This window comes from Cynocephalus volans, chromosome 13 (assembly GCF_027409185.1).
Source record: "Cynocephalus volans isolate mCynVol1 chromosome 13, mCynVol1.pri, whole genome shotgun sequence".
Lineage (NCBI taxonomy): Eukaryota > Metazoa > Chordata > Mammalia > Dermoptera > Cynocephalidae > Cynocephalus > Cynocephalus volans.
The window spans coordinates 7,423,263-7,437,156 of NC_084472.1; the positions used below are offsets into that span (position 1 = coordinate 7,423,263).

Sequence of the window (13,894 nt, forward strand, 5' to 3'; positions counted from 1 at the left end):
TGGAGTCCCCAATACATCTGTGGAATACGATTTCTAACACAAGATGTGTGATCTCAGGCAAGTTACTTAGCTCTCTGTGCTTCAGTTTCCTTACTGTCAACTGAAGATGTTCTAGTATCTATCTCAGGGTTTGTGAGGATGAAATGAGTCAATTCATGTAGAGAGCCCAGAACAACGCCTAGCACATAAGTACCTAATAGATTTTAGCTGTCATTGCCATTATCATCTATCAGAGTTCCTCATGATTATGTTCCAAACCATCTCACCTAATTAGAATTTGTCATTAAGAAAACTCTGGAACATGACATGGAACGTGGACAAGGAACTGATTTGCAAACTGCAAGAAAAGGCAGGGACCCATAAGGAGAGAGGATGGGGGCTGAGCAGAGAAGGGGGCTCGGCCCTCTATCACCACTTCAAACGGATTTCTTCTCTTTCATTGGTTTTATATATTCCATTTCTAGAAAAGCTTCATTTGGAGAAAGGGTGCGGAAAAAAGGAATCTTGGCTAAGCTGGTGACTAGGGTAACGTCCTACCCTCTCAACTACAATTAAATTCAGCAAAGCCTTATTGGATGCAGAGCCTGCTGTGTGCACAGCACTTGCTGGGTTCCCTGCGGGAAAGGGGTAGGAATGTTCTCTGCTTCCGCGTAGTTCGACTATACTAGGCGGCCTGTACACGCAGACCCGTGCAGGAGTGTGCCTGTGGCGTGGCAGAGGTGCAGAGCACGGGAGCAGGAGAGGAGGGTCCTGGGACGGTTTGGGAGGTGACTCTGGAGGGACAGGCAGTGACGCACGGACGGTAAGTGCAGGCAGCAGCAACAGTGTACGCTAAATGAGGAGCACCGCGCCTCGTTCTCTCTGCACATTGGCCAGACGACACAAATACTCGGCTTCCATGCTTCAGTCTGGTATGGCAGCTTGGGGGAGCGAAAGGGAAGGGAGCCCGCGTGCCACTGTGGGAGTTCAGCTGTGCGCCGAGGTTTGGGGACAAGAGACCGATGTCATCGGAGTTGTGTTTTACGATGTGTGTGGCACCCCGAGACCCCAGCAGGTGGTGGGACTCCAGCGCAAAATGACCTCTCTAAACAGAATTAGCTCCCGGTACTCAGTTCAGCCTGCGGCGCCCTCCGCCCCGCACTCTCCGCCCCTCCCCTCCTCGGCGCCCTGAGCCCCCCCACGCCCCGCCCTCCTCGGCGCCTGGCTCTGACGTCATCGCTTGCGCCGCGTACCGTAGAAACAGGAAGTGAACCAAAACAAAGGAGCGGCGGCCGGGCGCGGACTTAGTCACCTTGTCTCCCTTCCGCGGACATCTCGGCCCCGGACGCCAACCCCAAGGAGCCGTCCGAGTATGTCCAACATGGAGAAACACCTGTTCAACCTAAAGTTCGCGGCCAAAGAACTGAGCCGGAGTGCCAAAAAATGCGATAAGGAGGAAAAGGCCGAAAAGGCCAAAATTAAAAAGGCCATTCAGAAGGGCAACATGGAAGTTGCGAGGATACATGCCGAAAATGCCATCCGCCAGAAGAACCAGGCGGTGAATTTCTTGAGGATGAGTGCGCGCGTCGATGCGGTGGCTGCCAGAGTCCAAACGGCAGTGACGATGGGCAAGGTGACCAAGTCGATGGCCGGTGTGGTTAAGTCGATGGATGCGACGTTGAAGACCATGAATCTGGAGAAGATCTCTGCCTTAATGGACAAATTCGAGCACCAGTTTGAGACGCTGGACGTCCAGACGCAGCAAATGGAAGATACGATGAGCAGCACGACGACGCTGACCACTCCCCAGAACCAAGTGGATATGCTGCTCCAGGAAATGGCAGATGAGGCAGGCCTCGACCTCAACATGGAGCTGCCTCAGGGCCAGACCGGCTCCGTGGGCACGAGCGTGGCCTCGGCCGAGCAGGATGAACTGTCCCAGAGACTGGCCCGCCTTCGGGATCAAGTGTGATGTGATAGCAGAACGCACTGTGAGGTGTCCTGGCCGTAGCCCCCTTTTGGAATGCTCTCTATGTACTGGAAAGATACTCTGCCCTAGAAGCTCTGAACGTGCCAGAACGCTGAAATGCCCTTCTACCTTTGGATTTACAGCCCTCTTCAGACACATTAAGAAATTCCAGTCTTTCTCCACTCCTAACCGGATTTTAAAGTTCTGTATAGCTTGTGATGATGTGTATTTTTATAGCTGCCTTTTAACAGAACTAGTTGATTTGGTATATACGAATCTTTCTCGAAAATTTGGTCAAAGCTCTAGTTCCCATGTATTGTTTTCTGCTGAGAATTATCAAACTGAAGGTGGTTGGCTTTTGGGTTTTTTTTTTAATTTAGTGTGATTCATTTAGAATGACAGGTGGTGCAGAAAAGTTAAAGCAGGGGAAATGATTACTTAGTTTGGTTACCCAGCTATAAACACCTCTTTCAGTTTATTCAATGTACAGTGCTATTTTTGTATGTCGTGGTTTTTGTCATCTAAGTGATACTACAATTGACTATTAATGTGTAGACATAACTTATACTAAAACTTTCTTAGGACATTTTTTCGTAATATTCTGTTACTGTTTACATTCTATAAATTTTTCATGTGATAATTGTCTTTGTGTGACTGGGGAAAATGCAACATAACTTCCTTATTAGGAAAAGTTAAATTTGTTTATTCATGTATTCTGTTTATTAGAGTTTTTAAAACGACTTCTGTTTAACATTGGCAATTTCTTTCAAACGAACCTCTCTAACACATTTCTAGTTATTTTCCTATTTCAACACTTTAATTAGACTTCTTATAAATTACATTAATTATCATGGCAGTCACATTATTCACTCTGACGTTGCTAAAGAACTGTTGATTGGTTTGGGGAGAGAACCTGCGGCTGTGTGACAGTAGGTTTTGTTTTGATTTTAACAACCAAAAATAGAAATAAAATTAGCACTGCATTTTAAGTTCTAATAATTTGATTTACTATTTTGTCTTAAAGCAACAACTCCTTAAAAACCTTGAAAATATAAGTTGGAATGTTTTACTTAGCCATGCAAATAACTTAAATATACATCCGGTCAGCTGGAAGTCTGGGAAGAATGAAAGAGGTAGGATTGGGAAGAAAGAAATAGGTTTAACTCTATAAGGCTAGAGTCCAGCTGTACTGCCATTCATCTTCCCGGAAATGACAGTGTTTGTGTTCTCTGGCTGAACACTAAAGCATGTAGCCACCACTTTCTCATAGCCTCAAACGGGGGGGAAAGCAACTTGCCTCTTGCCTTGACAAATATATTGACCTAAGTTAAATACACGTGTTTTTAATTCGTCTTTTCCTTCACTGGAAGATTTCTCCATAAGAGAATTCCACTGTTCAGGAAATAATTATAGGGACTCTTCCAAGCTCTTTGAAAGATTCATAGCAACTATTCATCATTATAACATGTTTTCCAGAGTGAATGAGTGTTTAAGGGGGGGGAAAAAGCTGTATGCCAATGAGGACTGACCCTCATATTTAAGTTTCGTTTATATTTGACTGGATTCTGTTCAGAAGTCTTCTGTAAGAGACAACTAAAGCATCTTCTCAAGAACATCCCTCTAGAAGGCCATGTCTCATCATGAGTCTTAACCCTCTTTAGACTGGAAAAAGTAATTACAACTTAAAAAATAGCTTAGTGTTGAATCCTTCAGTAAATTCAAGACCCTTTTATAGCAAATATTCCCAACAAAATTAATATATTTTGTGAGATTAAACAATGCTTGTATATGCTTGAATTTTCTTAAAATATGTTCATTTCATACTATATGAATGTACATTTTTATGAATCATAAATATTATTTTCAAAAGTGCTACAGTCCATGAATTATTTACTTACTTTTGCAATTGATGAAATGCTGAAATGTAAATCACAGAAATTTGTAAAATAAATCATTTTAAACTGCCTGTTATTGCATATTAGTGTGCATCCTACTTTAAAAGCTACTTAGGAAGGAAGAATTCAGAGGTAGATTTAGTTCAGAAAGCATGGTATTTTTCCAAACTTGCCCTCAATCTTATCACCTGAATTTTTGTTTAGTTAGCATGCCATATTTCTAGGAGCCCTGTCTATTACTTTTTTACTGTAATTGTTTCTTTAGTTGATTCTTCATATTGAATCTTCCCTAGGCCAGAGACATATAGTTTTCAAAAGGGATCAGTTCAAACATACCAGGGAAATAGTTCATCTTCCATGCAACTGCTGGTACTACTTTTACACTTAGTTCTTCATTTTACTTTTCTGCCTTCAAACGCAATCTCTATCATAGACTTAAAATTAATGGGAAAAAAAGAGTGGACTGATATGCAAGCTTAATTTTCCTCTCCTCCACTTTTAGTTTATATCAGTTCAGGAACCGAGATGATACTATGTGTACTATTGGAGAACTTTCTTGCTAAAGCTGTTTGTTCTTAAGTAGTGTCAGTGCATCTGTGCCTTTCAAATGCAGGCATACCATGAGGCTTGGACACTGTGTGCCTACCCTGCTGTCTTTGATATAGAAAAGACCATCTAAAGCAAGCACAAGTCTGATAACCTTATTAACTAAATACAGTATCGGTCAGCCAGCTAGTCGCACTGTAAAGCACATGTGAGGGCTTCCTCTGCAATACACACAACATCCTCTTGGGGGCGTTTTGGGTACTATTAGCAAAAGGCTGCAAGTCAGTGGACATAAAACAAACTGATGAATAGGCCCCTTAATTTTTATTTTAATCAGTGTTGTGAAGCACTCACACAGAGGAATCCAAAAACGTTGGTTTTATAGCTCTTTTAATAGTTGACAGCTCTTTTTGGTGTTACAGTTCTTTTTGATGTTACAAGGCTGCATTGCTTGCAAGCAAGGAGGGCAGGAGCATTAGGCTGGTGTCCCCAAATGAGGGAAAAGTCCCGCCTTATATTGCCAAAAACTTCCTGCCCAAGTTCTCATTTAGGTCCTCTTATGCAAATGAGGGATACAAGTCTGTTAGTCCACGTTTGGTTGGCTATGAGACATAGCTCCTTGGTCAGTTCTGGATCCTAATTTGCATGGGTGCAGGAAGCAAGCTGGGTTACAGAAGCTAAAGTTCAGGATTAAGACAGCCAAGTATAAAATTTCTAAAACAGTTTCTACAGCGGGAGGGGGCAGGTTTAACAATCAGAAGATGCTCAGGGTTCCCCAGTACATTGGCTGGCTGGAATTAACAAAATGCCTGCCTGGCTTACCAGGGTTCATGTTTCTGCAACTAGATTGTAAGTTCCATAGGGAGCAGGACCAGACGGTGTCTGTCTTGGGCTTGATTCCTGGGCCTTGCACAGAGGCTCCTGCAGTGTCTCCAGAGCGAATGCATGCCTGCCTTGTGCTCTGACTCATGATAGTGCCTAGAGCCCTCTGAAGACAGAGCGGTAAAGCCTGCGCAGGGAGCACTCAGCCAGAGCCCCAGGTATGGACACAGGAAGGATCGTGTCCTTTTCCTTCCAGCATTTGTCCAAATTGAGAAGCTTGCCCCTGCTCATCGAGGTTTGTAAGACAGTACATTAAAAAGTTCATGGAAAGATTTATATTATCTTTTAATTCTATTTTTCCACAAACTTTTTGAAGTACCCTTTATATCCTCTCTCCCCCTGTGAATAGTGTCTGAACAAACAATTTGGCAGTGTTTATTCAGGATACAGTAGAAGATTTAGACCAAAATATATCAGGTGCAGGCTATGTGGGGCTTCTTTTCTAGAGATAAAAGACATACTTCTGCCCTTAAGTGATATTCAGTAGTTAGGTAGGTGGGCATACACATAAAAAGAAAAATGGATGTGGGTTTATACAGATGTAAAAAAAATCATCAAGATGAACACTCAAGATTAGTGCACTTTATGCTCTTTATGTTGTTTTATACCTTAACTTTTAAAAGGGGAGTGAATCACAGTACAAGAAATGTGCCATGCTAATCAAATCCTGAAACAGTAGTACAGGGAGAAAGGGATTACTGTGTCCATGGCACTTAGAAGTGACTTCTTAGAGCAGGGAGGGTTTGATCTCGGGTTTCAAAGGAAAAGTTAAAAAAGTGAGAATGACGGCATGAGAGACTGAAACCTATGTGGAGATTTGACTGGAGTCAAAGGTTCATTTGACATAAAAGAAGGTAAAGAGGAGAGCGCACAGACTGCAAAGGGCTGAGGGCCAGATTAAAAGGATAGACTTTACCCTGAGGAAAAGAGCAGGCACAGGGGTTATCAGAAATAGTTGTCTGGGAAGAGAGATTGGAGCATGGTAGGGAAGCAGGAAATGCTGATCAGAGGATACGCAGTGCTTCTCAACTGCAGGGACACGTCACTCTTGATCCCAGAGCACCTGGGGATGCCATTCAGCTGCACACTCTGATTCAATGGGTCTGCAGATGATGTCAGTGCTGCTGGCCCGAGGACCCCCTTTTAAGGAGCATGGATCTTAATCCTGGCTACATATTAAAACTACCTGGTAGTTTATCACCATACAGGCAATATTTTTTACACCAATATCTTTATATCTTGTAGATAAGTATCATGAATTAAATTTTAATAACATACTGAGTAAAGGTTTTTACTTGCCTTGACAGAATTCCAACTTATTTTTTTTCACAAAAGAAATAATTTTAAATATATTTTAATTAAACTTAGTTGGTGCCTTTTCTCAGATCCAGTAGTTTAATTATAAAGGCATCTAACAGAATAATTTTCATTTTTCCTTGTCTTCTCCTCACAATCAACTCCATGGGCATAAGAATTCTGTGACTTTTGAGTTATTTTAGTAGGGTAGCAAATAATAGATGGGAAATAAACAATGGATTGTTATTTTCTACCAGTATCAAACAGAAGGGGATCTAGATGATGAGAATAAAAACACTTCTGCAAACATGAATATCCTCAGCTGTAGCAGAAAATAATGAAAAAAAAAAGTAAATTGCTTTTTGACTACTTTTTTATAGTGTCCATAACGTGAGTGATTTTTTTCAATTATAATTTAGTATTATTTTGCAACTCTGTATCTAGTGTTGGGGTGAATAGTCTGCAAGGGGATTTCTTAGGTCTGCTTAATTTTTCTGGGTAGCATGCAGTGGCATATTTAAGGGGACAATGTTATAACCCTTAAAATGTAGTCGTGCAAAATTCTGTGTATGATTTGGAAGGCCCTTTTAAAATTCATCTCTACGTTTGTAACATCTATAATAGGAGCCCCAATTTGAAGAAACATTTCTACAACATGCTTGGAAATATGCCAGTTGAACCAAAGATCAACCCAAAGGCTGGCAGAATCTACCCCTATATTCTTGATTCCTTAGTCTTTCAAAGAATCGGGGGACACGTTCACATTGGGGGCGAATTTTCACATTGTATTTTCATTACACACACGTGAAATCCATGAACTCAGAGCACCATGTGGCATCAGTAACAATTCAAAAGACACCCTGGGAGGACAGTGATGCCTCCCGGTCTCACTTAGGTGGTAAAGTATCAGAGCTGGAAAGAACCTGGAATTTCCATCCTGGAGATTAGGAATGGGAAAAGACTGCCCACCTGCGCCTTTGTCACCGCGCACCTCAGAATCCCTTCTGTTCGAAAGCCTTCAGGAGGAGGCTCCCACCTCCATCTCTGCAAGGCAGTCTTTAATCACATCTCTCAAGAACTTCAGATGAGCTTTTTTATTAATCATAAATCGTTCTTTCTACTTGTACTATTTATTACCGTCTGAATAAATTTACCCGCCCACCCCATGTGCATCCTGTTGTAAATTGGTTGCTTCCTAAACTCTTAACTATAGCCACAGGCTTCCTATTTAATTTTCAGTTCTTTCCAGTCCTTTTAATGGGAGCTGATTCGTTTCTGTATCATATGCCCAGCATTATGTGTCCCCTGTCACGAGGCCAGCCCGTATCTGAATCAAATTATCACAGCACAGGTGGCGTGTTGGGGAAGCGGCCCCTTCACCGCAAGAAACAGGCCTGACTGTGCGGGGCAGTCGGGGCTCCCTTCCCACCGCGACACAGACTCCGAGGTCTTCCACTCCTTTCCTGCTAGATGGTCAGGAACCCAGCATGTCCTCCCACGGTGCTCTCCACTCCCCCACATTCCAGGCCAACAGCCACTGGACCGAAGCTGCAGGTAGTTTTCCAGGCAGGCTGCAGGCAAGGGCAGGGCCGAGGTCCCTCCCGGCATTTCCAGGGCTCCTGCTCCGGGGGCGGGGGCAGCTCCACACCCAGGCCCTGTCACCTACTTCCTGGTAGGCACAGTAGCACCTACCGGGCTTGCAGGACCTGTTCCAGAGAGGCCACCGGCAGATCAGGATCCCTTTGTCTTCTCTGTGGCCCTGTCACCCGGCGCGTAGCTCTGCAGTCTCTCTGGGAGCAGCTGACTCTCCCGACTTCACGTCAACCGCGTGCCACCCTCCTAGCCTGCCTGTCCTTGTCTTCCAGTGGAAACGGCCTCTCACCTGACAGTCGAGGTCACAGCTGCCCCTCCACGTGCTGTCCCCCTGAACGGCCGTCCCCAACACCGCCGACCTGCGGTGGGCGCCTCCTGTCGCGGGCCTGAGGGAGGCTCTGCGCCACGCCGAGGGCCAGGGCCGGGGATGCAGGCCGCAGAAATGTCGCCCCGGCGCCAGGCCCTCGTCCCATGCCCCCGGGGCTATCCTTAGCTTTCCACAAGGAAGGCGTTAACGTGGCCGTGTCTTCGGCCAAGCGGGTCACAGAATGGCCCCGCGCCCCCAGGGCTGCGGCCGGCTTGGGCAGGAGCCTCGCTCAGAAGCGCCGGCCCAGAGCGGCGGGCGGGCTTGCGCGGGGCACCTTCCTACAGAGGATCGGGGCGTCTGCGAAGAGGGACCAGGCGGGACAGGGGCGCGCTTCTGGGGCGGGGACTAGGAAGTGCCGGGACGACAGAGGACAGCGCTGTTGAGCACTGGTTCGCGCGGACCCGTTTCGTGAGGCTGCCTGCGTCCCGGGAAGGGGCGTGTGCGGGGACAGGGGACGCCCCGGACCCTGTGCCCCTCTCTCCGGGAGCGTCCTCCGCTCACCTCGCTCACCCGTCAGCGGTTGCAGGCCTTTCCGGTGTCCGTGCTGGGCCCGTCTCTCGGCCCCTGCTGGCCGCGGGAGCAGGGACGGGACATGCGTTCTTTCCACCAGTCGTCGCCGGCGCCAGGCCCTGCTCCGGATGCCGGGGACACCAGGGCCAACCAGACCCTGTCGGCCGTGACGAGGGCCCTGTGCATGGCGAAGCTGGGCTGGCACAGACGGGGCAGGGGGCGACCCGCCCACGCGCCTCAGCTGCCGCCCCCAGACGCAGGCACCGGCCTCCCGCCCACCTCCCCTCGGCCGGCGGACGGCCCAGACGGCGGGGACCCATCCTGCACTTCCGGCCTTCCGCAGGTGTGCCACACACACACTCTTACACACTCATAACACACATACACTTCCACACACCCACGCTCACTCACACTCTTACACCCCGCACACTCACTACACACACGTGCGTGCCACACACTCACTATACACTCACACCGCACACTCACTATACACACTCTCACACGCCACACACACTATACACTCACACCGCACACTCACTATACACACTCACACGCCACACACTCACTATACACTCACACGCCACACACTATACACACTCACACACGCCACACACTATACAGTCACACTGCACACTCACTATACACACACGCCACACACTCACTTTACACACTCACACGCCACACACTCACTATACAGTCACTGCACACTCACTATACACACACGCCACACACTCACTTTACACTCACACACACCACACACTACACTCACACTGCACACTCACTATACACACTCACACGCCACACACTATACACACTCTCGCGCCACACACTCATTATACTCACACTGCACACTCACTATAAACACACACACCACACTCACTATACACACACTGCACATTCACTATACACTCACATGCCACACACTCACTATACACACACACACACCACACACTATATACTCACACTGCACACTCACTATACACTCACACGCCATACACTCACTATACACTCACACTGCACACTCACTATAAACACACACACCACACTCACTATACACACACTGCACATTCACTATACACTCTCACATGCCACACACTCACTATACACACACACCACACACTCACTATATACTCACACTGCACACTCACTATACACTCACACGCCATACACTCACTATACACTCACACTGCACACTCACTATACACACTCACACACCACACACTCACTACTCACACTGCCCACTCACTATACACTCACACATGCCACACACTCACTATACACACTCACACACGCCATACACTCACTATACATTCACACTGCACACTCACTATACACACTGACACGCCACACACTCACTATACACACACACCACACACTCACTATACACTCACACTGCACACTCACTATACACACACACGCCACTCACTATACACACTTACACACGCCGCACACTCACTATACACACACACGCCGCACACTCACTATACACACACACTGCACACTCACTATACACTCACTGCACACTCACTATACACACTCTCACACACGCCATACACTCACTATACACACACCGCACACTCACCATACACACTCTCACACACGCCACACACTCACTATACACACTCACACACGCGACACTCACTATACACACACACACACCACACACACTATACACACACGCCACACACACTACACACACTCACACACACTGCACACTCACTATACACACACCACACACTCACCATACACACTCTCACACACGCCACACACTATACACACTCACGCGACACTCACTATACACACTGACACACGCCACACACTCACTATACACACACACACCACACATTCACTATACACTCACACTGCACACTCACTATACATTCACACACGCCACTCACTATACACACTCACACACGCCGCACACTCACTATACACACACACGCCATGCACTCACTATACACACACACACCACACACTCACTATACACTCACACTGCACACTCACTATACACACTCACACACGCCATACACTCACTATACACACTCTCACACACGCAACACTCACTATACACACACACCACACACTATACACACACACGCCACACACACTACACACTCTCACACACACTGCACACTCACTATACACACACACGCCATGCACTCACTATACACACACACACCACACACTCACTATACACACACACCGCACACTCACCATACACACTCTCACACACGCCACACACTCACTATACACACTCTCACACACGCAACACTCACTATACACACACACCACACACTCACTATACACACACACGCCACACACACTACACACTCTCACACACACTGCACACTCACTATACACACACGCCATGCACTCACTATACACACACACACCGCACACTCACTATACACACACCACACACTATACACTCACACACACTGCACACTCACTATACACACACACCGCACACTCACCATACACACTCTCACACACGCCACACACTATACACACACACGCGACACTCACTATACACACACTCACTATACACACTCACACGCCACACACACTATACACTCTCACACACACTGCACACTCACTATACACACACACGCCATGCACTCACTGTACACACACACACCACACACTCACTATACACTCACACTGCACACTCACTATACACACTCACACACGCCATGCACTCACTATACACCCACACTGCACACTCACTATACACTCCACACACGCCACACACTCTTACTATACACTCACACATGCTTACACACCGCACACTCACTATACACTCACACACACCACACACTATACACACTCACCGCACACTCACTCTTAACACACTTACACACAACACACATACACTTTCACACACCCACACTCACACTCTTACACACTGCACACTGTACACACTCACACTGCACACTCACTCTTACTATACACTCACACACACGCTTGCACACCACACACTCACTATACACTCACACCACACTCTTACTATACACACACACACTGCACACTCTTACTACATTCACACACACGCTTACACACCACACGCTATACACTCACACACCACATACTCTCCCTTACTATACACACACCACACCCTCACTCTTACTATGCACTCACACATGCACACACACCACACACTCACTCTACACTCACACTCACACACCACACACTCTTACTATACACACACACACCGCACACTCACTCTTACTATATACTCACACACACTCTTACACACCACACACTCACTATACTCACACCACACTCTTACTATACACACACACTGCACACTCACTCTTACTATACACACACACGCTTACACACCACACGCTATACACTCACACACACCACACACTCTCTCTTACTATACAAACACACACACCGCACCCTCACTCTTACTATGCACTCACGCACACACACCACACACTCTTACTATACACACACACACCACACACTCACTCTTACTATATACTCACACACACTCTTAAACACCACACACTCACTATACACTCACCCTCGCACACTCGTACACACCACACTCTTACCACAATTCTTAGTCACACTCTTACACACAACACACATTCACTCTTCCACACACCCACACTCACTCTTACGCACACTAGCTCTTGCACACCAGTTACACACCACACACATTCACTCTTCCACACACCCACACTCATACACGCTCAGTCTTGCACACACTACACACTCACTGTTACATACACTCAGTCTCTTACACGCCACACACACATTCACTCTTACACTCACACACATACAACTTTTGGATCTGATCAGGAACTTATTACTGTAAAGGAATGTGTGTCTCCTCCCATTTTTTATTTACACTGCAACACCATTTTCTACTAGCTTAGCCTTGGAATGGAGGTCCCTTGCCCCTTCCCAATTTCTGCATAACCCCTACCTATGGCAGTGAGGAAGAGAGAAGGCAGAGGTTTAAAAAAAAAATGAGCGCACCCTTTGCCCCTCAGGCAGGAATGTTGTATTCTCTGTTCAGGGGAGAAAGTGGGAACTGACCTCAGCTTCTCGACCGGCCCCCAGGCCTCACTGCACTTGTGCGAATGTCCCATTAAGTTATTCCCCAACCCCAGGAGAAAGTCGTCAGAGAACTCATCTGAACTTGTGCTGGCTTTCTTTGCAGTTTCCTGGAAAGAATCGACAGTGTCAGTTTGGTGGACTACACGCCCACAGACCAGGTATGTGAAATCGGGGCCGCCACCACCCTCAGAAAGGAAAAAAGTCCTTAAAATAACTACTTCATGCAAATTGTGAGGCCCTTGCGTGTGTACATGGTGAGTTTACTAAACCCTGTGCACTTGCCCCCTGACTTGGTACTCTGATACTTAGTAGATCTCTAAATTGCCAACTTGGAAATAATTTTGTCTGCAGACTAGGAAGATGTGATTGCCGCTCCTCCCAGAGCTGTCAGCAGGACAGCTAAGCCTTTACTTCATACGCTGTGCCCATTCTGCTGGGAACCCCAGACCTGGGCCCCATACCCCAAGACACCTTCCAGGTATGTCCCAAAGTGTGTCCTTTAGGAAGCACCTCACTGTACATTCGTAAGTAGCAAAGGCTTGGAGAGCCCTGGATTGCTCAAGGTGCTTCTAGAGCTGGTGAATCCCAAGGAAGTTAGGAGGGTCTCTGTTCAAACCCACTGTCCAAACTCCTCCAGCATCTGTATCCCCTGGAGGGCCTCGGTCTCAGGACCTCCTGGAGGCCCTCTCTTGTCTGCCTCCCCTGGAGGTCTGAGGTCCTTTTCCCATCCCTGAAGTCTGCCTCTCTCTGAGGCTGACTCCGAGAGCTTCAAATGATCTGACA

General features: G+C 46.9%; 2 protein-coding genes across 2 annotated transcripts in view; both read left to right on the forward strand.

Annotated features, from left to right (window-relative positions):
* Positions 1 to 13,894, forward strand: part of GNAL (G protein subunit alpha L) — a 95,549-nt gene that overhangs the window by 67,706 nt on the left and 13,949 nt on the right. The window contains exon 6 of the mRNA XM_063077017.1: positions 13,215 to 13,269. Within this exon, the coding sequence (XP_062933087.1) occupies positions 13,215 to 13,269 (55 nt within the window). The remainder of the gene's footprint in view (positions 1 to 13,214; positions 13,270 to 13,894) is intronic.
* On the forward strand, positions 1,231 to 2,947 carry CHMP1B (charged multivesicular body protein 1B). Its single transcript, XM_063077032.1, has one exon. The coding sequence runs from the start codon at positions 1,352 to 1,354 to the stop codon at positions 1,949 to 1,951; it is 600 nt and encodes a 199-aa protein (XP_062933102.1). The 5' UTR covers positions 1,231 to 1,351; the 3' UTR covers positions 1,952 to 2,947.